Genomic DNA, 27,976 nt, shown 5'->3' on the forward strand with positions numbered 1-27,976 from the left:
CTAAAATGAAGATCTCTGTCTAGATATATGACCGATAAAAACTGCCTCGTAAACTGTTTTTCTGATTCAAGTCTCGCTGCTATACATACTCCAGGAAATTCCGCATGTGTCTTTTGATAACATCACCAATCTTTGGTTGGACGTCATTAAAATAGCGGCTGTGAGGATACAACTCTGCTCACAAGCTCTTTCTATTGTTTCTTTGTATGTGCTTCTACAGAAAATTTCAACTGGAGCTTTATAACTGGTGCCCATCTCCTCAGATCACATGTGTTGATTTAAATTTCTATCCATCTCTCAGGGTGACAGAACGCAGATTCCTATTTGTGAAAACTTCTAGACATTGCTGACAGTGATAGAGGCCACGCTTCCTGCCTTCATGACTCTGTTCCGTCACCCTGTGCACTGTTTTGCTAAGGAAAATTTAAAAAATAGCCATTAACATGGCCACAGGGGAAGCATTTGCTTTTCTTGGTTCTTCCCGGTGTTGCAATATGGTGTTGTAGTTTGGCCTCATGGTTCCGGAAAGTGTAAGACCAAAAATAAAGAACCCTGAAAAAAATGTGTTTCAAAAGTTGTATATCTGTGTAGCCCTTTTCTGTCTTTGCCTGACATACTATTTGCTTTTTGGCTTAACAGTACCACATGCTGTAATCCGTGCTGCAAGCTGTGCACTGTATAAACAAATGAAGCTTGAAAAAACAAGTTTATTTTTTTTACCCCTCACAGTTAGGACATTTAACTCTGTGTAGCGTTCCGATGGAAACGTCTTCCTAATCATGGTCACTGCACTTGAAGGGATCACTCTTTGTTCTCCAGTTCACTCTCCCCCAAACCCATCTTGCAAACTGGTGGTAGGCCACATAATATTTTCTAGAATGAAAAGAAGAGAGACATCTGTGAAAGAGCAATCTCGGGATTTACAAAGCTCTAGTCCACATTGGTTTGACTCAAATGTCTAGCATACTGCAAGAATAGTACCACCACAAGTGACCTGCATACCTTGAGACAAAATACCCTATGCAGTGTTTTTTTAATGTTTTGTCTCCTCAAGGAATAAAAGAATATAAAAGAAAAGGTTGTACATTCTAATAAGTTCTGCAGTAGATTAGTCATTACATTACTGATAGTGCTTTGTACACATATGCAATGATAATAAATGAGTAAGCTGCACTAGTAAATCCAGTTAAATACTGTGCTTTTACAGCATGCACACATGTTGGAAAGGTTCAAATGTCCTTAATGTGGAAACCTAGTCTGCCAGTTTCTGGTGCACTGCACCCTTCTCATTTTTGAAGGGCATGCGGTACGCTTTTAGAAGGCCTCATTCCAAAGAAGAAAACGAAATGCAATACGTGCACAACGCGCGAGCCACCATGTTCTGGATACCCATTTCAGGCTCCTAGCTGGCCCCTCTCGATGAGGTCGCCGTATGCGATTTGCAACACCTCTGTATCCAGGCAGAATAATTATATATATATATATATATATATATATATATATATATATTAATCTGCCTGGATACAGAGGTGTTGCAAATCGCATACGGCATATATATATGAAGGAGGAGGAGGAGGAAGAACATTTATTTCCGCCGAATATGGTGCAGCAGCCACCTACGTGTCCGCACGCAGGCGTCCAGGGAGGCAGTCTGTCACACCGCGGCCAGAGGACACCCGGCCTCGTCTAGGAGAAGAGGTCTTCAGCCTCGGCCGCCAGGCGGACGCCGAATCGCTGTGTTTTTTCGTCGGAGCTTCTTAGCGTGGTCTCCCATTCATCGCTAGTTTTAATCGCGTTGCGCCCTGGGGCACGAACGCATCTCCATATTATATGATCTAATGTTGCCACGTGGCCGCAAAATTTACAAATTTCGGTTTCTGCACCGTCCCTCTTCCGCCCTCTGGCACCCGTCCAACTCCTCCACAGGGGCGAAAAGAAATTTCGACCTTGGAGTCTTCTCCAGTCGTACGATTCCTTTTTACTCAGGGATCTAACCGGTGGCGGATATATCCTCCGGTCTTTCTTCAAGTTGTCGGTTACATCCCTAAAGGTACCTATACATTCTTTGGTTTTAGATGTTGTGGAGGCGTCCGCAGCACCCCGAGGTAGCGAGGAGCGGGCGAGCATGTGGGCAGCCTCGTTGCCGGCGAGACCGGCGTGTACTGGGGTCCAGATTATGGTCACGCTTTCGGCGAGAGACGACTCGTTCAGAAGTTTTGCAGCACGATTGCTGACTCTACCCTTGCTAAAATTTCTAACCGCCGCTTTGCTATCGCTGATGACGTGTTTCACGCCTGGTCGTGCAATGGCAATGGCTATTGCAATCTCCTCCGCCTCTACCGGCGGTAGATCTCGATTTCTTTCTATTCCTATGGCGATCCCAGTGTCCAATAGGGCGACCGAGGTTACGTCGCCTTCTTTCCCGATCGCTGCATCGGTGTAGGCGACCGATCCCGGCGGGAGTTTGTCCAATTTGTTAGCGAGATGCTTAGCTCTGCTTTTCCTCCTCCCCTCGTCGTGTACGGGGTGCATGTTCTTCGGTATGGGTGAGACGTATAGATGCTTTCTGATTTCTCGATCTATGCTTTCTCTGTCACTTTCGCCTTCCCCGGGCGCTAGTAGGTTTACCCAATCGAGGATTTGCCTACCCGCCGCCGTTCCTGCGAGTCGCTCTCTCTGGGACAGCTTGACCGCCGCAGCCAGCTCTTTCCACTCATTATGCAACCCCATTTTCTCTAGAATGTCGTTAGAAGTAGTTATGGGGAGTCCTAGAGCGCACTTCGTGCATCTCCTAATTATGGTGTTTAATTTGTGTTCTTCGATCTTGTTGATATTTAGGAATGGAGTCGCGTAGCACATTCTGCTCGTGACAAAAGCTTGTACGAGTCTGAGTCTACTAGCCTCCGTGAGACCACTCCTTCTGTTGGACGTCTTCTTAAATACTCTGACTACGAGCTCCGCCTGATCTTTTAATTTCTTAATTAGGCTTTTGTTACTACCCCTGCGGTTGATAATCATACCTAATATTCTAATTTCATCTACTTTCCGGACTTCGTTTCCGTTGACTTTAATTTTGATATCTGGAGTTATCTTCCCACTACTGCTGGTCATTACCAGGAGCTCCGATTTTTCTGGCGAACAGCATAGACCTACGTCCTCTGCGTGATAGCTGATTATATCTGCTGCCTCTTGGAGCCTGGATGTGATGTACGAGTCGCTCCCTTCGCACATCCAGACGGTCACATCGTCCGCGTAAATGCTTAGTTTTAAGTCATCGAGATGGCCAAGCTTACTGGGGAGCTTCCTCATTACGATGTTAAAAAGGAAAGGTGAGAGCACAGCCCCCTGCGGAGTGCCTCTGTTACCCAGCGGGAACTCCTCCGAACATAAGCCCTGAAAGCTGATGATCGCCGTCCTGTCTCGCAGGAATGATCTAATGTAGTTGTAGGTTCTTTCGCCTACTCTAAGCTCAGTGAGCCCGTCGAGAATGGCGTCGTGGCTGACGTTGTCAAAAGCTTTCTTAAGGTCTAAGCCTAGAATAGCTTTCGTATTTTTTTTCCTGAAGTCTCTGACAACATCGTTATGTAGTCTGAGCATGGTATCTTGCGTACAAAGGCCGGGCCTGAATCCGACCAATTCAGCCGGCCACGCATCATTCTCTTCGGTGTATTTGGTTAGCCTCCTCTGAATAACTTTCTCAAGTAGTTTGCCTACGCAGGATGTTAGTGATATTGGGCGGAGATTCTCCAAGCCCGGTGGTTTTCCCTGCTTGTGGATTAGGGTGATCTTAGCCCTCTTCCACTCTTGGGGTACTTGACCACTCTCCCACACCTGATTTAAATATTTGGTTAGGGCATTGATCGATTCGTCGTCCAGATTTGCGAGCATCTTGTTATTAACGAGGTCCGGCCCGGGGGCCGAGCGTCTTTTTAGGCCGTGCAGCTCCGCTCTGACTTCTGCCACTGTTATGGACGCGTCAAGCTCGCTGTTCGCCGGTCCGTTGTAATCTCTGTAATGCGCTGTGGCGGGGGGAGCTACGTACATGGACTTGAGCTTGTCAATGAGCTGTTTGTCCGCAACCTTAAAGTTATACCTCGCCTTGACCTGTTCTATATTGGCGACCGTATTGGTCTTAGTCGGGTCTATCAGGAACCTGAGCAGTTGCCACGTCTTGGCCCCATTCATGGTGCCCTCCATCTCGTCGCATTTGTTATCCCAACGTTGCGACTCGAGTTTCCGGGCGTATTTTTCTATTTCGACGTTGTGTCTGGCTATCTCTCTTCTGAGATTGCGGTTCCACTTTTGCTTTTCGAGCTTCTTCGTTAGCTCTTCTTTCTTTTTGAACATGCCGAATAGCCTGCTATCCATCGCCTCAGGTAGAGCTTCGCCTTTAATTTCTTTGGTGGCCTCGTTGACATGGGTAATTAATTGGGTGGCCCAATTTTGAATGCACTCTATATCTCCAATTTCTTCCCGTTCTCTGATCTGTCTGAATTTATCCCAATCCACTTGGGTTTCCGTCCGACACACAGCGCGGAGGAAAGAAGCCAACAGTCGGCGAGCCCAAGGAAAGCGTTGGGGATGGTACCTTATTCTTTTCTTTAATGTTTACTTGGATAATCACAGAAATTAGTAATGTGATTTGTTTAGGGGAACGATAACTAAACACAAAGTAGAAGAAAAAACAACGTGCCGATGGTGGGAACCGAACCCACGACCTCCGAATATCGCGTCCGGTGCTCTTCCAACTGAGCTACATCGGCCGCTGTCCCCCCTGCTACTTGCTTGGGTATTTATGTTGTCTGTATACGAACTTTGAGAGTGTTCACCAACGCCACCCTCAGCCATAGCGGCGGACGTGGAACGCCCTTTGTTACCGCCAGCGTCACGTAGAACGTGATCAAGAGCGAGGGCGAAAGCTGTGCTAGAACCCTCTTGCGGTACCTATGGCTTCAAGACTGCCAGAACCGAGACCCCCGTAAGCTACAAGCAGATCAATTAAGGGGAAATGAGGGTGCTCGTTGTAATACATGAAGGAAAGAAGCCAACAGTCGGCGAGCCCAATGAAAGCGTTGGGGATGGTACTTTCTTTTCTTTTTTTTAAATGTTTACTTGGATAATCGCAGAAATTAGTAATGTAATTTGTTTAGGGGAAAGATAACAAAACACAAAGTAGAAGAAAAAACAACGTGCCGATGGTGGGAACCGAACCCACGACCTCCGAATATCGCGTCCGGTGCTCTTCCAACTGAGCTACATCGGCCGCTGTCCCCCCTGCTACTTGCTTGGGTATTTATGTTATCCGTATACGAACCTTGAGAGTGTCCACCAGCGCCATCCTCAGCCATAGCGGCGGGCGTGGAACGTCCTTTGTTACCGCCAGCGTCACGTAGAACGTGATCAAGAGCGAGGGCGAAAGCTGTGCTAGAACCCTCTTACGCTACCCATGGCTTCAAGACTGCCAGAACCGAGACCCCCGTAAGCTACAAGCAGATCAATTAAGGTGAAATGAGGGTGCTCGTTATAATACATGAAGGAAAGAAACCAACAGCCGGCGAGCCCAAGGAAAGCGTTGGGGGTGGTACTTTATTATTTTCTTTTTTTTTAAATGTTTACTTGGATAATCACAGAAATTAGTAATGTGATTTGTTTAGGGGAAAGATAACTAAACACAAAGTAGAAGAAAAACAACGTGCCGATGGTGGGAACCGAACCCACGACCTCCGAATATCGCGTCCGGTGCTCTTCCAACTGAGCTACATCGGCCGCTGTCCCCCCTGCTACTTGCTTGGGTATTTATGTTGTCTGTATACGAACCTTGAGAGTGTTCACCAGCGCCACCCTCAGCCATAGCGGCGGACGTGGAACGTCCTTTGTTACCGCCAGCGTCACGTAGAACGTGATCAAGAGCGAGGGCGAAAGCTGTGCTAGAACCCTCTTACGCTACCTATGGCTTCAAGACTGCCAGAACCGAGACCCCCGTAAGCTACAAGCAGATCAATTAAGGGGAAATGAGGGTGCTCGTTATAATACATGAAGGAAAGAAGCCAACAGTCGGCGAGCCCAAGGAAAGCGTTGGGGATGGTACTTTATTATTTTCTTTTTTTTAAATGTTTACTTGGATAATCACAGAAATTAGTAATGTGATTTGTTTAGGGGAAAGATAACTAAACACAAAGTAGAAGAAAAACAACGTGCCGATGGTGGGAACCGAACCCACGACCTCCGAATATCGCGTCCGGTGCTCTTCCAACTGAGCTACATCGGCCGCTGTCCCTTCTGCTACTTGCTTGGGTATTTATGTTGTCTGTATACGAACCTTGAGAGTGTTCACCAGCGCCACCCTCAGCCATAGCAGCGGACGTGGAACGTCCTTTGTTACCGCCAGCGTCACGTAGAACGTGATCAAGAGCGAGGGCGAAAGCTGTGCTAGAACCCTCTTACGCTACCTATGGCTTCAAGACTGCCAGAACCGAGACCCCCGTAAGCTACAAGCAGATCAATTAAGGAGAAATGAGGGTGCTCGTTATAATCTTGGTGGGCATTTGACCTCAAAAACATCGACCTCACCTCAAACTAAAAAAATATTTGACGATCTCACTCAACCTCAACCTCATCAATTGAGGTTGAGGTCCCCCAGGCGACCTCACCTCACTTTTCAGGTGACCATTGGCGACCTCACTCAACCTCACCTCAAACTCAAAATGTGAGGTTGAGGTCGGGTGCTCGACCTCAAGAAAAAAAAAGAATCAATAAATTCAACCGTAATTTAAAGCAAATATACATTTCGCGGTAATCCTAGGGTATATAGGCTAGCCAGAATTTTGTCGTATGAAGGCTGTATTTTACTCCTAATTTTTACAACAATTAATATCCCGGATAAAAGCAGAAAACCTCCGGACACTACATGTCCAACTCTGCACTAAAGTGGCAATCCTCTCCCCCTCCTCGCCTACCCTTTTGTGGTCGGTTTCAATCTAAGGCCCACATGGGTACCACGTTACTACGCATAGGCCCATAATGCAATACAAAGAGTTTATCCCATCTGACCCACGTGAATAAGATTCGTATTAGAAATAAAACAAGCCAGTCCTTAATATAAACTGAAAAGACAAATGCTGTTGACCCTAGTGACGACGACAACGATGACGACATGCTCTTTTGCGTTTCTTGCCACATAGCGCTAAACAGACAGGGACACAGTGAGACACACGGCACGGGCGCTTCTTTTTCCCTGTCTGTTTAGCGCTATGAGGCAAGAAAACCGACACCAACGAGCCCAAGCTTTCATCCTTGCTCTTTTTCTTAATTCGAAAAAAAAAATTGATGATTGCCGAGCTTTTTTTTAATACAATATACATTGTTTTGCGACAGAATACATTAAATTAGGAACAAATAGGAATACAGTCGTGCCTCGTTAGTATGGACGCTTTGGTTTCCGACCAAACCTGTCCATAAATCGAGTCATCCATAGTAAAGAGTCATGAATAAAAACGAAAAGTATATAATTGAGAAAAAAATTCTAATTAATGGCTGCTGTTTTAATTAATTTGGGTATATAAACACAGCCGAGATGTCGATGCTGCCCTCTTCTCCATAAATCCGTCGACCCGAAACGTCATGCCTGTTCTTAAACCTTGTCAGCCATCCTCGTGAGTAGCTGAAGTCAGTAACGCCTAGACAGAGCGTAGAATAATATTTCTCAGTAAACATCCCCCTGTTACTGAACAAAAATTCCGTAAGTCATCACAGGTAAAACCTATCAAGACGGAGGAGAAGGAAGGGTGCGCACCCATAATGTTACCGAGGCAGCGAGCCTTCTGTTGAAGCATTTCGTCGCTCACGACAGCACCATTCGCGCACACATTTCCGAACCACATTAACAAGGCTGACTCCATTTCTTCGAACTGTGCTGGTCGCTGTCGGACTGTAGCTGACGCTGCGATGAGCGATGCCGACGTTGAGCCATTTATCAGAGCCCTGTAGTATCGATGCCACCGTCGACCTGGCAAGGCTGAGGCCTAGTTGAACTTGGGTCCAGTCTTTCACGGCTTGGATTGACTGAGATGGCTTTTCCCGCTTGTATTGACAGATTTCCCGCTTCGCGCCTAAGTTCAGCTCTATTCTTTTGCGTTTAACTCCCGCCATGCCAAAAGTCAGACTAAAGTTGAGGGTTACAGGCTTTTGCTTCTTTGCACTCTTTTTCCCTAGTTAACCTCCCTGACTTTCCGTTCTTCTGATTCTCTTTCTTGCCTTGCACTGTTTCTGTAAGGAAGCGACGGAGTCAAGTTGGCAGGCTACTATACAGAGGGCTATCAAACAGCCCTTTCCTGTGCCGTTTGTATGTGTTCCTATGAAACAAACACATCAAGCTGAAGTACAGTTTAGAACGACGGCTAGCCGACTACGAAGAGCTCAGACCTTGTCAAGGCCGCATCGTTGACTCAAGGCGAAACCGACATGCGGATCGCTGTGGTGCAAAATGTGGTAGTTCGGCAGCGAAACAGTGACGAAAACCAGAAGCATGAGAAGGAAGGGCGTCCAGGACGGGACGCCCGGTTCCGGTTGCGTGCTCGTCGCCTTTCTTTTGTCGCTCTACTTCGTGAGTGTGTCTTAACCCTGACCGAAAAGCGTTAACGGCTTCGTGGAACACACTTTGTGTTCTGGGATAGAAAAACTTCAGTTCCCACCCCCAATTTTGGCGCTTGTCGTTCTTCTTATTATTTCTTTCTTACGCTTTTACCGGCCTCTCTTCTGTTCACGTTCAGCAGAATTTATTGCGACCACATGTTGCTATTTTCCCGACTGAGGCCTGTAGTTGTGGCGCTGCCGCTGCACCCAGAAATCTCCCGGTTCCCTCCTTTTTGGGCCTTTCTTAGTTAGCTGACCCTCGGTTTGCTGTGTACGATCTCTACCATCCACCCTCCTTTTCTCCTTCTCCACCCTTCCTTTCCGCTCTTGCGCCCCCCACCCCCCCTCACCTTCTAAAACGACGACACGCCCGCTTTGGTTCTTTCCAACTCCACAGGACTAGTTCAGGCATCCGACCGTATCGGCTGTTGTATAGGTTCCCGGCCTGCGCACCCTTCTTAACTTGCGTTCGGACTCCCCTGCTTTTTTCAAACAATGTCCGTATTGACGAGACAAAAATACATGGGCCGATTAGGCTGTGTGCATTCATCCCCTGTCCATTGTTCAAAGAGCGAGTTTCTATATTCATCATCATCATCAGCCTGACTATACCCACTGCAGGGCGAAGGCCTCTCCCATATTTCTCCACTTAACCCTGTTCTATATTAACGAGGCATAAATATATTGAAAAATCTTCGCCCCCAGAAAACTGTCCATAATTCGGGCCCTCCATATTCACGGATGTCATATTAACGGGGCACAGATTTTCCATAATAGCCGCTCATGAAACGACTTGTGAAGACTAAATCCCCAACAAAACAAACAAAAGAGGAAAAGACAGCAAAACACCAATTAATCATAAAACTCGGCCAACGCCGAATAAACCTTCAGAAAATTTCGAAAAGGAATGCTGTTTATCTTATGAGGTCCCAACCGGCCACTCCTGGGCGTTTGTTTATAATTCTGTGATCCCGTGGCGTATTGCAAGAATTGGCGGAATTGCTTCTTCGAACACCACGCTTACATTAAAAAATTACAAGGGTCGGAACTGCTAGGAAAGAGGGTTAAACGTGAACCACTTGTCTGTCGCGAACATTGGCTCGCCCGTCAAATTTCGCCGGAGTAAAATGTCCAACTCCCACCCGCCTAAAATAAAAAAACACACGATATAACTACTTGTACGTCCGAACTGAATACTGGATGCCATTTCGCCAACAATTCTGAGCCGAGCTTCTTTGTGGTATTCGCTTGTTTTCCTTTGAAGACTGAACTAATATTGCACGGTGGTGTCTCCGAAGCTGCTTCGCCGCATGCACCGTACGTGAACCTAGAGAAACCGTTTCCCCGTTAGTTTCCCGTTTCCCTGTCGTATAGTCACAGCACATAAACGTAAAATAAAGACAAGAACAACAGAAAGGAGGCGAGCAAGCAGCCTGGAGGGACCGCGCCCCCTGCTGTGCACGCGCTCCTTCCTTCGCCGTCCGCCTCCATGGCATCTGGTTTTGCTCATGCAGTGAATGCCGAACTGTCACCAATACACACCAAAAGGCAGTGGCGTATGTGTGCCAGCTCCGCTTTCAGAGACTAGATCGCGCTTTCCAATACTTGGAAAAGAAAAAAAAAAGTCTAAATGACCGCGCCGGTAAGTGGAAAGGAGGGTTGTGCTATGGGCCTCTGAAAAGATGCCAAAGAAAGAGCCTAATGTGAGGGAAGAAGCCTGTTCTCTTTTCGGCAGTGTACGAACTTAATTTACATACAAGAAAATATATATAAAGAAATACCATGTTGACAAAACTAATAACAAATGTTGCACACTAAAAACAGAAGAGAACTGCGCTTCCTAGAGCGTATAGAAGGTTTGAGACATCGACTTAGTACTGCATTCCTCAGTGCTAGCATGTAATTGGCTTCATTCACGTATATCTAAATTGATTTTTAAAGAAAAAAAACAAATGTCTGAAAAAATTATTCCGACATCTGGTCACTAAAATTTTCATCCGATTGATTTGTCCGTCTCGAGCAGACGGGAGCACAAAAGAGACACGCTCAGTTCGCCACACCAATTCGTCCGTCTAGACACCAAAATGTCGAGCCGGAAACCATCTCAATACTTTCTAGCTCATAAAAATATGTAGGAGAACGTTTTTCTCTTTTTTATCTGCGCCTGAATAAGAGATTTCAAGAGAAACCTGATATTATGAAGCTAAGGATCCTTTACTCTCCTCCTTCCTCCTGCATTGCTTGATTTTACTAAACTTTGAGAGAGAAACAAAGGGCCTTAGCGGAGCGAAATCATTTTTTTTTTCATTGGGCTTTACTGTATGCAAGCCCCATATAATTTTTTTGCCTCTTCTATCTCGGCAAATAGTTAACATGCGCAGGCTTCTTTCCTGTATACAAGCTGCGCCTTATAAGCTGTGCCCTCCGTTTCATCCTCTTGCATGTTTTACCGGTACACTAGCACCTTCATCCCATTGCAGTTGTTCGGGGCCACCTGTGAATCTGTTAGAAGAAACAAGCAGCACAAGAGCAAAGAGAGGTTGTTCTGGAGAATACAAGAATATAAATTTACAGGACCGGAATATAGAACGATGACGTACAATTCGAAAGGGAGGACTTCGATAAAATGCTCAGATGGTATTGTGCCGGTTTTCCTGGTTTGTTCATGTTTTCCTTTTTTTTTTATCTGTCAGTATCACGTCCTCTAACAATTTCGCTGCACCATTTTCTGTTAAGTTTCCGTGTAATTTACAGAGGGGTCCTTTATCGAATGTAAGGCAGCAGCCGTGACGTTAGCGCCTGTAAACGGGCATGCACACGACCAACAGTTCTCCGCGCCGTCTACGCAAAGACAGTTTGCTTCGCTTTTTAGTTTGCTTGTTTCTTTGCGGCATCCGACAAAAGCACCGCGGGTCAACGTGAGCTACGTGCTTTGCGCGCTCCTGGGTGTTTGAGTATGCGGCAAGCATCGGCACAAACAAGTCAGAGGAAACGGGGGTGGCGGGCGGGGAGCATGAGGAGTTCGTGAAGTAAAAAAAAAATATCTCCTTCCAAGAAGACCAGAGGGAAGCGTCCTCGGGCTGCGGACATTACGGTGGAATGCTGAAAGCTGGGCAGGGGCTGCGGCATCCGGTCGTCCGAACGGGGGGTAACCAAACACCGAGAGTCGGCGGGCACACCGCGGCAGTACGCTCGAGCTCCACGTCAAAAGGGGCGCTCTTCGAAGAAAGCCGCGGCAACAGCAAAAAGCCTCGACCTCACAATTTCGACCTCACACAATGACGACCTCACTCAACCTCAAACTCACGCGTGAGGTTGAGGTCCAATTTCGGGACCTCACTCAAAAAATTGCGAGCTGTCACCGACCTCACCTCAACCTCACCTCACTCCTTGAGGTTGAGGTCATTTTGAGGTTGAGGTCGACCTCATGAGGTTGCCCACCTCTGGGCAACCTCATACATGAAGGAAAGAAGCCAAGAGTCGGCGAGCCCAAGGAAAGTGTTGGGGATGGTACTTTATTATTTTCTTTTTTTTAATGTTTACTTGGATAATCACAGAATGTATATATATATATATATATATATATATATATATATATATATATATATATATATATATATATATATATATATACATATATATATATATATATATATATATATATATATACACGTGTCTTGGCTTATTGACGAAACATCGTTGCGTACCGAGAACGACTTGGCGGAAACGATCTAATCGAGCCACTGCATTCTACAAGAATTCATTTCAGTCACAAGAAAGGATGCACAAAAAGTGCTGCGGTTCATATTTACCAGTGCGCATCGTCAGCTTGGTGGTGATCTGGTAGCGTTGCTGGGCGATCGTCGTCAACACCGCGCGGTGGTCGCTGCTGGTCGGCTGCTGTTCGTCCCCTTTCGGCGTATCCCCGCACGGAATAATGCGCAGGTCATCGCTCCGTCGCGATATCTCGCGTTCGAGTTCCGATTAGTCTGGCAAGTCCATTTACGGTGACTTCTTATGCACTCCTAAGGTGCTAGCAGTGCTGATATCGGATGGTGAAGCGTCGCTGACCACCCACCTGTTTATCACCATGGGAGCGACGCTGTCAACTTACGCCCACGTGTTCCTTGTAACCATAGAAACGACGCTGCCATCTTTGTCAGGAACGAGTTAAGCAGGCAACCATGCACTGATAACTTCCGCGACGTCATCGGTTCGCCTCTTTTGATTGGTCGCACCCAATGACGTCAATGGGAGAGTGAAATGGGAATTGGAAGCCCCGCAAAATTTGTGTTGAGGGCAGTTTTTTGTTTGCTTCTATTTTTAAATTTCTTCATTGAATAACTCCCGTTTCTGTGCACCGATTCTTGCAATTCCTTTCGAGCTAGCATCCCTGTGACATAAAGAATTGACCTGAAGCATAACCGACATCACATTGCGAAGCGCTTCGCGGCTCCTTTAAGTGTAGGAGGCGACAATGGTAAACGGCCTTTCTTTTTTATCCCAACGCTGCCATTTCAATGCCGGATGAGCACAACGAGTAGATGGAGGCCGAGCACAATATTGCACCCTAGGTTGCCCAGCGCCAACTGCGATGAGGTCGGTACCTATAGACCACTGTAGTCATCTGCGCCCAGGTTTCGCTGATGGCGATGCCCCTCAAGCCAGAAACGGGCGCCTAAGAGTTGCGCTTTTTAATGTACAGGGTCAATCATATTTAGCGGGACCACACCTTCGCACGGCCATGCACCTGTGAGGCACCCTTTAGTCTAACCCGGCCACAATACAATGCACAGTAGCGCACGAGGTTTACCTCGATCTGGTGCTTCATGCCGTCGGCCACTCTGCATCAGTCGGCCACATTCGAAGCGCCATTGTACCAAGACGTGTAGCAGTGTTCCCGCTAAGTGTGATTGATCCTGTACTCATAGAACACAGGAGAGCAAGGCGCGATCATCGCCGACAGCCAGATTTTGCCGAGTGCTGGACGTAAACCTCTCTCTCAGGTGTGTTTCGCCAGCCACGGTGACCATCTCTGAAATAATCTCTCTGTTTCAGTTTCCTACCTGGCTCCTCAGCATTTATAATCGCCCGCAACTCAATACTGTGCCTATTGCCGGACAACGTCCACCGAGTTATTACATGTCAGCTGCTGCCATCTTACTTCCTAAAATTCCTAATCTACCACTGATGCGCTCGACTTCTTTCGCTATCAGCAGTGTTTAGGGTTAGACTGCTGATTATCTTTTATGCTTGAAAAACTTTTCAGAACACAATAGTAAACACCATATAGTGAACACATTGAGTGCGAACACAAAAGCAAGCGGGAAATCTATGCATAAAATCTTTGCGTGAAGCCCTTTGAGAAACTAATAGTGTGTCATATTACAACCCTTTTCGTGTTTTTCATAGCAAAATATTTAGTACGCCCCTCAGTAGTTTGGTCGGCGTGTGTTTCATATGATTAATACCGTTTCTTGGGCTAGTTGATTCATATTTGTACTGTGAAAAACTGCGCTGAGCGCCTTTATCCCGTCTCCTTTCTTGTGGTGTGTTTAGTTCGGCGCAGTTTTTCACAGTGCTTCATATGACCTGAACATGCCTAGCGGCGCACAGCCTCCACCCAGCCCGCTTCTTCTTAAGCATTGCCTACCTATGTCCCCTTCACACACTTTGCGAGCTTCATTCGTACCGATACATACCTCCACAAATATACAAAACTGACTGCCACAATACCACATAGCCTAGCATTCACCTGCCTACCATTTACGGCCATCGCTGCCAATTTACAGGACAGTTAACTCAAGGCTAGTTCCCGCTATACAGGGTTAGCAATATTTTTTTTATTTCTTTTACCCTCATGGTATGTATACATATACATTTCAGATGGAAGGGGAAATATATCTAGAACAATAAGAATAAGCGATGAGAACGGTAAGCAGAATAACATTTAGTTTGCAAAGAGCAAAATCAAAGAAACTGAAGGGCCACAGCACTAATCAAAGCAAGCAATTCAGGTGCAATAGGCTACACAGAACGAAATCAAGTAACAAAAAAAAAAGGAAAATGCATAAACGAAAATATGATTAGGGGTAGACACTTGAGTAATACGTTACGGTGTCTTCGGCTGACGGGACTCGTGGAGCACTGTTGTAGTGCCTGACAAACAAACTCCGCCACAATCGCAACATTTTGCAGCATGCGCCGGCGTCTCTAGTTAGCACTAGCTCTACACACCATTTGTAGGAACGTAGGATGGCCTCCGAGACAGATAAGGATCTCGGCGGCTATGCAGGAGTGCAGAGAAAACTCCACGCGTTCCGTCAGTCGAAGACACTATTAGTTATCGCGTTTTTGAAATCTACTGTGTCTTTTGTGGATGGATAGCTATAAATATCAGCTGTTACCGCTGCAGTGCCAATTCTGAACGATTTTGCTTGATGGTTAGTAAATACGCACAACCTCCCCTTCAAAACGCCCTCGACACATTCGTGTCGTCTCGACCCGACTGTAATGTTCTTGAGGTTCGCAGACATCCATTGAGGAGTCGCGAGCTTTCGCTTTGTTTTTTTTTTTTTTTAGGTTTAGTCCTCGCAAACCTTTCCTTAATATTTTTTTTATCTGGTGCTTTCACAAAGCAACGTTCTCGATAAACTCATGGTTATCCATGGTGCGAGGGTAACGCACTTGCTTTTCGACACTAAGGACTTTAGGTCAGCGGCCGCTTTCTTATAAATAATAAATTTTCTAATGCACAATTGTTTAAATTTATTTCCTTACATATCATTTGAGATTTTGGGCTGATATCTGACCTCACGAACCGCCATGTGTCCTATGACCTTGAGGTAAATATCTGATTCCTTTCACAGGGACGCGACATCACAGACCAATGAAGCCGGTTCGCAGTTACAATGACGCTGTCGACTTTCTCGTCGAAAACACCGCTGCCGTTACAGAATAGTCTCTCGCGTACCTGGCGCTTTGGATGACAGTTGAAGTATATTTTGCTGTTTTGGTATTGAGCAGTATGTAATTAGGGCAGCGTGACCGAATTTTTTACGTGTGTCGTGAAGGCAAACAATTCAAGGTCTCCTCCGAACAATTATTTCAGCGCGCGAGGGTTGATAATGACAAGATATAGACATGACCTTTAGTGAGACAAGGTAGGATTAGCGAGCAAAATTAAATGAGAATAAAAAGTAACTTTTCATATTTGTACATTTTTTAATACGCTTAAATAGCGGAAACTCTTACCTTTGTGGACACATTTTTCTCCTCCTTGATAATCTTTCCTTTAGACTGGTCTTCGTTGCTAGCGCTGGCTTCTGTGCTGCAATGATGACGACATGCATTTGACCTGTTACATCTCGGCGAAGTTTCTTTGGGAGGTTAAGTAGCAAAAGACATATCAATCTTATTTCTTAAAAACTGTTTATTCTGCCTGAGTATTGTGCTCCCTGCTATGCCATGCCACCTTGATTAAATCCACCTGATACGCGACTACAACATGAAGAAAAATTACATAGGCTAATCAGTTGTTTAACAAGAACAATTGAGTCAAAAGCAGCAGCTTGAAAGACGGCAGGCTCTGTGCCGCTGAACTGTGCGCGCAGTGGTGGGGAGGATTTGTCAAGAGGGGTATGCTGGACGAGGGGAGTTATTATCCGCCAAAGTGGATGCAGGAGCTGCAGGGGAACACCGACCAGTATGCCTTGATAGCAGCGCAGCCGTTCAGAGGAGGTAGGAGGTACCACGGAGCTTGCGTTACTATCGAAGCACCCTAAAGGCCGACCCACATGGAGCGATTTTTCTGCGGCAAACCTTGCGAGCGGCCGCCGGCGCAAGCTATCAAGCCGGGCCATATTTGCGCCGGCGGCCGCAAGGCGGATGTAAAATGGTGGCGAAGGCTGGGCCCAAAAACTGTCTAGCGCGACAGCAGCACAGCCACTTTGGGTAGGCCGAAACACTTAGATAATGAAATTCAAAAGCACGAATAAAAACGCTATAAAACAACGTAAATAAATAAATGTTTTAATGCCATGTTTTATAAAATAGGTAAACTATTTTAGCAAAACATTACGCCGCATTTTTAATTTTTTTTTCAACGTTCTTGTTACGCCCCCTTTTGTTGAGTGTGCGGTGAATTTGCAGCTTGACTTTGCAGGCCTTAGTTCCGGCACCCGGCCACAGTGGCCGCGGGAGCTCACGAAGCGGTTTCTTATCGCCAGCTGTCTGCAATAGCGCGCCTGGTAAAGCTTATAAATTTAGCTCGCCGGTCTCGAAATGCCCCTTTTGCGAAGTTTTCGTCGTCCTTTCGCGTCGCTTCTCTCTCACCGTTTTGTAAAATTTGCACCCCGCCGCACCGCTGCGGCAGTTTTCTCGGTTTTGTCGTTTCCTTCGACGTGCGGCCAGTGCGAAGTCTTTTTACGTCTCTGCACGCTTCGCGCTGTTCTTTTGAAGCGCTTTATTTCAAGATGAGCTTGCGGCGTGTGAAGAAACGATGCTCCGTGGCACATTGCGACAGCATGGACAGTACCGTCGGTGTCAAGCTACACCGCTTCCCACTGGACTTTCACTGGCGAGCTCTTGTCAGCGTCGTCTGCTACAAGGAGTATGCTCTAGGTATGCTCCGAATGCTTTCGTTGGGCTGTTCGCTTCTGTTTCTGTAACCAGTTCGTGCGCACGTGGCTCCATTTTTTCGAGGATATTTATGTACTACACTACAGGGCACACACTTTAAGTGCTGCGCTGTGCGAAAGAGGCCCACCATTTGTCTGATTTATGGTGAGTTTCATGCAGCCGGCTATCACCAGCGTTAACTTGATACCGGGCTCTCAGGAGCAACGACGCGCATGCCACTGACCGGAAGGCCAATTTAAAACCAATTGTGCTGCCTGACAAGTCGGAGCACAACACTGTTTAGTTTTCCAACACCGCGAAGCCAATTTGACCCTCGCAACTGGTAGTATCGAAATTCAGCCACGTGTATATGCGCGGCCTTGAGGGTGCTTTAACTGAATTCACTCAGCAGGAGTTACTGCCTGTCTTGTTATTGCTATTCTGCATATGCATCACCGCGTTAGGGTAACTTGAAACGCACTTCATTCTCGTCAATATTAACCATCGAAAAGTATAGCTACCCGCATGGCATGAGGACGAACGTACGTAACCGCACACTTGGGCGCTGAGAGCTTGGGGCGAGCATTTACTACCATAGTTCATATATAATGGAAGTATATTGTACTGCAGTTAGCATTGACGGGAATAATGACGCATTGGCGTTTGGAGTATGCAGTATTCCATACGGCGCAATTGTGAATAACGTGCACGTTGCATCACGTCCAGGTGCCGAGCGTGGGTGCAGTTCTGCCACAACGTCAGCCTGGAGAAGACACCATGGCAGCTGCGAGACTTGCGGGTTTGTTCCAAGCACTTCGAACCGCCTGCGTATCTATCGTCACAAAGGCTGCGACCCGTGTTGATGCGCCTACTTATGTCATGTCATGTTTGCCTCAATTGAATCTGTCTTAGCACTGTCTTCTATGCTTTTCAATTTCCTACCTGGCAACATTCGTGGAACTGCAGGGCTTTTTTCTATCCGCACTGTGACCATTGAGATGAATAGCCAGCTTAAAGAAACTACTGCTTGAGCTGCCTGTGACGCATATTTTTTGTTGGTGCGCTTTATCACTGTATTTGTTTGGTTGCTGTAATAAACCATGAATATTAAAACCATACTTGCCGTACACTGTATTGCAAACTGTGCACTTGAGCCTGTGCTTTGTGCACCATACCTTGTACTCACCCCGCCGGGGTGGCGCAGTGGTTACGGCGCTCGACTACTGTTCCCAAAAACGCGGGATCGAATCCCGGCCTCGGCGGTCGCTTTTCGATGGAGGCGAAAAGCAAGGCGCCCGTGTACTGTGCGATTAAAGAACCCCAGGTGGTCGAAATTTCCGGAGTCCTCCACTACGGCGTCTCTCATAGCCTGAGTTGCTTTGGGACGTTAAACCCCACAAACCAAACCAAACCATACTTTGTACTCAAAAGTACTAGCACCAGCATTTCCACCAAGGTTTCCACTACGAATCATCCATGATTGCATGCTTGGCCAGCCAAGGTAAGCCAGCGTCTGAAAGTGTTGCTGCCTTTCTATGCTGCCTTCTTTGCCAGTCACTTTCATTGGGTGCCGAATTGCACATTAACAAGGCCATAACTAGCAGGAACTCGAGCACATTTGACTGGCAAAGGTTGGTGCGCACTGAAAGGCAACCTTCATGAGATACCGGCTTGAAAATGCGGGTTCTATAAAAAGACCACTTTAAAATTCGCGCTAAAAACATACGTATGCGTGACGTCATTCAACGTCACTCATACGTAGTTGCCCCCCAATATGGCGGTGCCCATGAGCCGCCATTTTTTGGACCAATGGGCGTCTATGAAGCCTCCGCTACCATTGTATATATACCAACGGCCGGTCTCGAGGGAGAGAGCGCTTCGCTCTCCCACGAGACCGGCCGTGATATACCTTCGGCCGCTCCTGGGCGCGACCACCGTGAGATGGCGGCTGCAGCTCCGAGTCGTGAGCGCCGACGCTACGCAAAACTTTAGAAAAGTGCCCTAACGTTTGTTGTTCCCGTAAGTAATAAGCGAAATGTCAATACTGAATCCTTCCTGAGGATCGCTGAGCCGTACCGAGTGGCTGATATAGAAGTGACAGCCGCGATGCAAGCAAAGTTCTGCTCACAACCAACTGCCGCCGTCGCGGCACGATTGCTCCGGTCCGCTTGCACGCCGCCTCCGCTAAAAAGTGGAGCCGAAGTTAATCATATTTTGCTTTTATTGTTAGGGAATGAGATTGAGGGTTAGACAGTTTTATGAGTAGACCATTTACTATAGCACGAAGGAATTTCTTAGCGCATTTTCATGTACTGTACCATCGATGCGAAACAAAATAGGCCTCGCGACGACTAGGGAGCAGCGCACGGCAGAGCACTGTCGTGCAGCGGGCGGCACTGCTTTGGTAAGGTCCCGCCATAAGGTGCTGTAAGCGTTGCGAGTTTGCCTACTCTGATGATACAGGTGAAGCGGGAGCTTTTTCGACGTTCCGCTCAACACTGGCTGAAACCCTGCTTCAACAGCGCCGGCAGTACGCTGTTGCTACGTCGTCGGACGTACACTATAGGAGGCAGTATACAAGCGCTGTCGGGCGCAATTTGAGACGCTAGCTAATTTATATGTTGCTCTTGAAATGTCATTTAGTGTGAACAGTGAGTTGTTGAATCGGACCCAGGTCGTGAGTTTTCTCACTCGGGCGCCGATCGCTGCTGACGCCGCCAGTTTTTCGGTGCATGTGGTTCGGCAAGACGACGGTGCGTCGGCGTTCCGCCGCACCGCATGAAGTTCGCAGAGAAAGTTAGCTCCATGTGGTTGGCCCTTAACGCTGGCAGCGTGGAGCAGCGGCGTGCTAGGGGAAGCCGCGCACACCCGCATGAAGGCCGTGGCTTGTGACATCAAACCGATATTTCTTTTAAAATTTGGTGCACAGTGGGAAAGACGCACCTAGCGGCAGCGCGAGTGATCTTCTAACGGGACCGAACTTTCAGCGTTGGTGAGCTCCCTAAAAAACTTACAATAGTGAAGAAACTGCATTGGCAGAATGCGACAGCAGTAGCGCTGCCGGTAGGTTATTACTACAAACACCTATCACTAATTGCTTATCACTAGCACTAATTATCGTAGAGTGAATGTATTGTCACTAACCACGTATCAGTAATTCTCTATCAGTAATTAGGTTATCACTAATAATCTTATCACAAATTTTTACCACTATCCGTCACTACAGTTAATGAAAAATTGTTCAATATGATATCACCAAGGGATGACGTCACATTCTGTTAGAAGGTTTGATGATGCTTGGAGGACGCAGTGTGCTGACACAACACAGCCTAGTAAGGCTCTTGCCTCAATAGAGATTTTCGCTGTGTAAAAACGATGACTGACAATGCCATGCGCTGCCTTTGAGCTTCTTGTTGCATACACTGCACACGGTTCTGTACTTCGGCGAATATGATTGTAGCGAATGTCGCTCATGCATGGGGGCCGCTCCGAATTACCAATTCCCTCATCAAGCATGCCTTTTCACGTTAGTCGCTTTTTTATTCCTTTCGCGCATTTTTTCTTCCGTTTAATGAGTCACAATTACTTGCAGTACAATGTTTCTCAGTATATCATGTGTCTTGTTTTCAGCGCTCTGTGTTTTCCCCAAAAATGGGTAGACTTCTTCGTTGCACTGACACAATTCGACGCTAGGTGTCCGGGGTACTATTCTTCAAGTTATTATTTATTCTTTCATCTTCGTGTTTATACATTATAAAAGCTTTCGTACATATACTTCCCGCATATTATTTTGATGGGATGTAACATTTGCTCTTTATAGTTTACAGATCTTTCTTAATGTGGAGTTTTACAATTTGTCTTTCCATCTCTTTTTGATCAGAACTAGCTGTCCCAGAACATTTGCCTTCCCTCTCAAAGCTGTCCTCGCACTATAAAAACAAATAAGGATACAAAGGAGTAAAAAAAGTGTAGAATGTGCTCTAGCGAAGTCCCTTGTAGGGGCACGGTATTCTCTAAAAAACCCTTTGATAGATTTTGACACCTAACTGTGCGGAACGCTATTTTTGGCACAGAAGCATATTCCCTTCATAAATAATATTTTTAAGTAAATAGCGATAAAAGCAACCTTTCAACAACTGCCAGAAGTTTTGAAGTTTGCAAGTAGAGGATAGAGAAACCTAATTGAAAATCTTCGTAATTTTTTTTTTGTACGCAAGCTTGCCATAAGGGATATTACATCCTCGTCATTGTTAAAAATTAGCATATTCTTAAGTGAGTATTGACTTCCATATGTCTATGCCCCAGGGCTTGGACAGCATGCCCTTGACTTTATTAGGGAGTGCGCTTGAGGACAAGCTACTCCCTTTCAACTTCATTATAGGGGTCTTGGTGTTTAGAGTGTATACACTCTTGCCACTGTATTTTCTATAAACCTGCACGTTTGCACACTATGTATGCCTATATCTGCAAGGTTTATGCGAATGTAATATTTGCACTTGTAACATTTGCAAAACATACAGATACAAAGGTTACTTCTATTTCTCGAAGATTAGCGACATTTTATTCGAATATGTCGGGCGAGACCCTCAAGGTGGAGTAGATTTGTAATAAGGAAGCAAGTACTTATTGACATCCACCCAAGCGTAGTGATACGGCTGCAGAGGATAGAGATACAGCTTTCTCAGAAACTTCGTAGTATCGAATCCGTGACCACCGCCTTTCCGGGGCAGTCGCTCTACCTACAGAGCTAACCAGGACGGTTAGCAGAACAGATGGTAGGACGAGAGCGAATTGCTCAATGTCTCGAAATGGGAAATGTGTTGGTCGAATATTTGGGAAAATCCCCCAAAGTGGAGTAGGTTTGTCATAGGAGAGTACACAGAAACTTCTATATTCTCCACACTTATTTCTTGCTAGGTCCTTTTTGCTTCAGAGCATTAAGTGGATGATTGCCTGAAAGGAATTTATTCCGCTAAGGCTGGTGCTGTTTGCTTTTTGAAGCTCAAAGCAGCGCGTCTTGACTTACGACGCTTTTTTGTAACCTGATGTACGACCGGATTTATCTCAAAAGTGCGATCTCACGCAGATCTTCGGGACATCGCACGAGCCTTGACGAATTATCCTGATCCTCCCTTTTCAGCTTTAAATTCTGCGCGGCCGAGAGCTCAACGGATTCTGTTCATTAACGAGCGCCGAAAACGTTTGTTTTCGAGTTGTACCGCCCAGTCGAACAGTTATTCATAGTCTCAAATCATTAGAATAAATTGTTTCATTTGGAATAATATCAATGTCTCTGTGGATGGGACTACTGCCGCCTTTGCGTGAAAAAAAAAAAAAAAAAATTGGACATCAAAGATGATATCTAATCTTGAGGCTGCAAGTACCCAGGAATAAAGACAAGAATGCTGTCCGCCAAGAATACCTGGCGCCCCACTAAACGATTACAGCTGAACTGACTGAACACATACAACAACACAACAAAGAGCTTGATTGCAAATGAAAATTTAGTAGGATTGAATAATAAAGGCGGGATACTGAAGTAGAACTTGTTACTGGGCTAGATGGGCTAGGCGGGCATTGGTGCTAGCTTTAGCAAAGTGATTTATAACATGTATGTATATAATATTATTTATAAAGATTATATGTAATCTCGAGGCTGCTCGTGCACAGGAGTAAAGGCAAAATATTGCCTGTCAAGGCCACCTGGTGTCCCATTAAACGATTGCAGCTCAACAGGCGGAACACATAGGGGAGCAAAACAGAGCTGACTTGCTATTGAAAATTTAGTAGTGTTGAATAATAAAGGCGGATTTTGGATGCTGGCTTTAGCAAAGTGGTTTATAGTACGCGGAGAGAAGAAAAAAAGACGGTGATGCGTTGAGCAAGTGCTGAATTCCCTTTGTTATCACAATATCAGAAGTGTACAAAAAATGTAGCAAACCGATGGAACCAACAGGTCAGGTTCGAACTAGCTTGTTTTTTTTCACCGCTTTTTCTCTATTCCACGTGCTTAGAATCCAGTAAAGCAGTTTCATTCAAAACGTTAATCAACTAGCTCTTGTTTTATTCTTAATTTCGTCCTTATTAGTATGAAACAACACACATGTGTTTACACAGCAGAATAGGGTGACACGTTTGCCTTTACAAGGTGCACTTGAGTGGTGGTCTGCGAAATCAATGGGAAAAAATATTTTCATTGCACGAAGAGACATGCTGAAGTTTGTGAAAAAAGATATGTTTTAGCGCTGCTCCCCTTAAGTTTTCACTGAATACCACTACTTCGTTCTTTGCGTGGATGCGAAGTCTTCTAAATGAATCTCTAACAATATGACCGTTCTTTTCAGAGTTTTTTTTTTTTTTTTTCACTCGGTAGCAGCACCATATGGCGGCCTGTGATTGGCAGTGCCTCACTCACGTTTTCTCGTTCTCAAGGGCTGTGATCTCTGACAGCCCCAGTCGAAGCGTAGACGGGGCCCTACCGTCCTTGAGAAGTTCAGACGAACGGCTGTACGAGACGCCGGTCTTGCCGCACATTAGGTAGAGCTGGTCCGCATCCCTGAGCAGGTACCCTTGATTTGTGACCAGGAGCCGCGTCTGTGCGCAAGACGTTTTTGATTTCTTCCTTTTATGGCAGCAATTTAGAAAGCCTCACAAATTTTACATGCTGCCATAATATTAAGGCGAAACCATTTAATGGCTCATACTGTCGTATGTTCTCAGAGTGTGTCACCCCTGTTGCAGAGACCTAAAAATGGCCATAAACATTTTCTAACTCCATAACTCATCATTATTATGATGATGATGAGTTATTAGTTAGTAGACTAACCACAACGTCTGTTAAGAATTACTATTAATTAGCACTGATTGGGTACTAATGAACACGAATCGTTTAGCACTAATTTGGTACTAATTACCAAGAATAAGCTAGCACTAATTGAAGTTTGATTAACACTAATTAAATTAGTTAGCACGAAAATTGTGCAGTAGATCTGTATAGTAAGACATGTGTGGTTGTTTCTAGAGCTTCATAGACAAGCAGTGAAACAACATCGAAGCAAAGGACACCACAGAAGTCACCAAAGAGTTATAGCCTGCAGCGCCTCACCAACACATGTGTTTCAGTTAAGCATTAACACATTCTGAACAGTTGTCGACTAATTTCATCGCAATCCAGCACTCGCAAACAGTAAGCAATCATTCGCAATTACTAGGAGCACGCCAAACATTGGCTTCCATCTCTCAACACTTTAGTCGCCAAAGTGTCTCGTAATTTTCATAGAACTTACAGCGTCCTAAGGATATTTATAGCACGTCCACTCTAGTTTAGAATATCGACTTCGAATGGTTCTTCCATCGCTGGCCTCACAAATATGGACTTGCGCGGCTGGAGTTTCCATTGATATCTGCTCTGCGAACGGCCTCGCCAGCCTTTGAAAACAATTAGGACATAAGTTGACCCAAGAAGCTAGATTGAAGTACGTTCTTCCTTGTTTAAGACATTTTTGCATATAGACCGGGAGGCGGCCAATACCGACAAATTAGAGCGTCTTATTGCGATTCTTGATTAGGTACCCTTGATTCGTGCTCACGTGTGCTCGCTTCAATGTTGCGAATGCTATTAGGTGTTTAAAGTTGAAGTTTGTACCACCTGTTGGAATGCAGGGGGATGCGCTTGGTTTTGGCTACCACCGCTGTAAACCGTGCTCAGTCTGATCCCGATGTTTTGAGGCCCTCGGAAGGTCAGACACTCGGTACCACGTTTAGCGTCCTGGCTAGGCTCTATTCAGTCTAATTTATATATTTCATGGCTATACACTGGAATGGTGTGCCACGGTCTGGAACCTTAGCTTGGTCACGGAGACGTTTGACAGAGCAAAGAGGCCCATTGCCCTATAAATATAAAGGGCGCGGATGACATAGATAAAGGGAGCAATGTGCGCTCAAAAATAGAAACAAGCCATAGCCACAGCTGTTATTTAAAATATGATGCGCCACGTGTTTCGTTGCAGAACATAACGAATCATTTTTATAATGCCTTCTTACAAAATAATGCAGAGACCAGACGTACGCGCTGCTTGCGCGCATCGGATAGTAAGCAAATAAACAAATAATAAGTCAGAAAACAATCTATAAATGCAATTTAGTTTGAAAAAAATATGTAAAGGAAAGAATGAACATACATAAAATTCTCTCGGGACTGTAACCGAACTTGATTTGATTTTTAACTTCACATGTAGCTAACCTCTTAGCCAGGTTCCGGTTCCTGATGCGTTGGTATCTTTGCCACCGAGTCTTTGTAGCCGACGCAGCGCTACTAACGTTTCATTCGCTTGAGCCAAAAACATAAGCTTGTTAAACGTAGTGTGACTTTAGACGTAGGTTTTAAGCGAAATAGTCTGATAACAAAATACGAGAAGTAATTCAAGTAAATACAATATCATTATTTTGACGACATCATTCTGGTTGCCTGGCGAGGAGCTTATACGAGCTGTACAGCATATTCGTAATCACGTTCTTTGTAATTTGCGAAAGGCTCAAAATAAAGTGAACGGAACAAAAGGACCACGTTTTCTGAAACTGTTTGGTGCATTACTGCACGACAGAAAATGATTATGCATTGCTGTAATTTACGCGTCCTAACGAATCTGCGCAAAGTGTATTCCATATTGAACACTTCATTTTTTCTGTTCATTCAAGCCGCCTTTGTTGATATTGTAGCGGCGGCGTAGCCGCGAAGGCAAGGAAGCAGGTTTCAGGGATTTAATGCAGGGGGGAATTAAGACAGTGCGCAAGCTACCCGTAGCGGCCACTAGCCTTCTGCAGGACGCCCGTTTTTAGTAAACGTTTTCCGCCTAAATAATATTACGAAGGGGAACGTCACTGACGAAGTATAGCGCGAACCGAGTGACGCACGCAAGCCTTAATTCCCAACTGGGCTTTATTGAGAAGAACAGGTTTCGTGGGAAGCCGGGTCGAAGGGAGAAATTAATCACAATGCAGAGGGTGTCACATTCACCGTTAAAGTGAAAAAAACAAACCTTTCTCGGGAAAAATGCGAGTCGGTGGCTAAGATATTAATTTCACAATCTGCTGTTGCAACTGAGGACTGGCTCATACCTAGACTTTGACAATTCCATTTGTGATATGCCTCCTTCCTGGATCAAAAGGTGAAAATGTCTGATATCCCAGATTTCTCTAACATCTGCTTTAACTCTGAGGTATAGATATTGCAATGAAAAGATGTAAAGTATTCTTGTGCAAATATTCAAGGGAACGGCCGAATCTTCCGGTGCGTAGCAATATTGCTTTTTAAAGTTGCTCCTTTGCTTGCATCAAGTAAAGAGTGCCAGACACAGCCTATGGGAAACGCTGCTGACCACAATAAAAGCATTACTAGCAAACATCTGGGAGCCAGCCCTTGGGGAGACCTCCGGATATGCTAGTTGTTACCTTTGTATTATATAATGGGCGAAATGATACCGTTAATAAATAATTTTCCTCAAAATCAGCGTTTTTTTCAACACTGCTCAATATCGAAGCATGATCTTTCGTTAAAATACAGACGTACAGCCTTCGTCAAAAGTGTAGGGCCCAACGTGTATGCTTCAGAGCGGTGAAGTGGCGCTGATTCAACATTAGAAGAGACCTTCCTATTGGAGAGAGTAGGACACCAAATGCTCTTATCATCAAGAGATTCGGAATGCTGGAAATGCATTACAAGCCGAACGAAGTAGCTCGGATGCAGACCCCCTGAGCTCTACACTTTTGACAAAGACTGTACTTTCTTTTAAAAATACAATTCTTAATCTCTAGGTGCCCTAGCTCCAAACTACACAAACATTTGATGTAGTGTTTAACTGCCAGTTTCTTCTTCGGATTATCTTCAGACACCTTTTCCGAAAGTCTAAGCTGGCAGGAACGTCATGAAATGAAGCGCCGCGGGCTCCTTCGGTCACCGGACATCCGAAACGGAACACAACACCCACGCTTATTATTCGCCCGGTATTCGTTCCAGCAAGTGCACTTCATCGGTCCGCCAATAGTTAAACGATTATGCTAAGCGTAACACACAAACAATACCAAACAACAGCGCACCATACGGCTAACTGTTTGCTGCAACGACCGTCACAAGGGCATTCTGCGCCACCACAGTGTCGTCTGCTAGGATGGATGGATGGATGGATGGATGGAATATAGGAGCGTCCCCTTCGAAACGGGGTGGTAGCAGTAGCTATCATGCTCATTTTTCTCCTTATATCTTAATTATTGATTTAGAATGGTTAACTAAACCATCATTCTATTTATTAAATTTTTTGTTCCTACAATACTAACATTATATCACTTCTCTCCTTTTAAGCCACCAATCTTCCAGTCGTTTTTTGCTAGTTTCCAACGCCGGTTTATTCACCCGGCCACTGTTATCTCTAAGCCCCAAAGCTTCAGGAAGAGTGATTGCGCCTGCATCAACTTCCGGATGGATACCATTACATTCGAGTATAATATGGTCAATTGTTTCACTGGAGTTTCCACCTACAGCATATGCGTCATCTCGATTGTTAAATTTCTTTTTGTAGCTGCGTGTTCTAAGGCACGCTGATTTAGCTTCAAAAAGTAGGGCACTGCCTCTTGAGTCATCCAAGAAATCTTCCTTCCTGATCTGCATTTTCCACTTTCGGTATAATTCCACACTGTTTCTTTTCCATCGAATTTATCCAATTTTTACCTT

At 45.5% G+C, this 27,976-nt stretch overlaps 1 protein-coding gene across 3 annotated transcripts in view; it reads right to left on the reverse strand.

Moving 5' to 3' along the window:
* Positions 1-27,976, reverse strand: part of LOC146178706 (multidrug resistance-associated protein 1-like) — a 142,833-nt gene that overhangs the window by 38,860 nt on the left and 75,997 nt on the right. For all 3 annotated transcript variants that reach the window (XM_084578467.1, XM_084578468.1, XM_084578466.1), the window contains 2 exons: positions 23,666-23,844; positions 15,886-15,961 (listed from right to left, as the gene is read on the reverse strand). In XM_084578467.1, the coding sequence (XP_084434593.1) occupies positions 15,886-15,961; positions 23,666-23,844 (255 nt within the window). The remainder of the gene's footprint in view (positions 1-15,885; positions 15,962-23,665; positions 23,845-27,976) is intronic.

The sequence above is a fragment of the Amblyomma maculatum genome, chromosome 9 (assembly GCF_055883805.1).
Source record: "Amblyomma maculatum isolate TAMU_Amacu chromosome 9, ASM5588380v1, whole genome shotgun sequence".
Classification (NCBI taxonomy): domain Eukaryota; kingdom Metazoa; phylum Arthropoda; class Arachnida; order Ixodida; family Ixodidae; genus Amblyomma; species Amblyomma maculatum.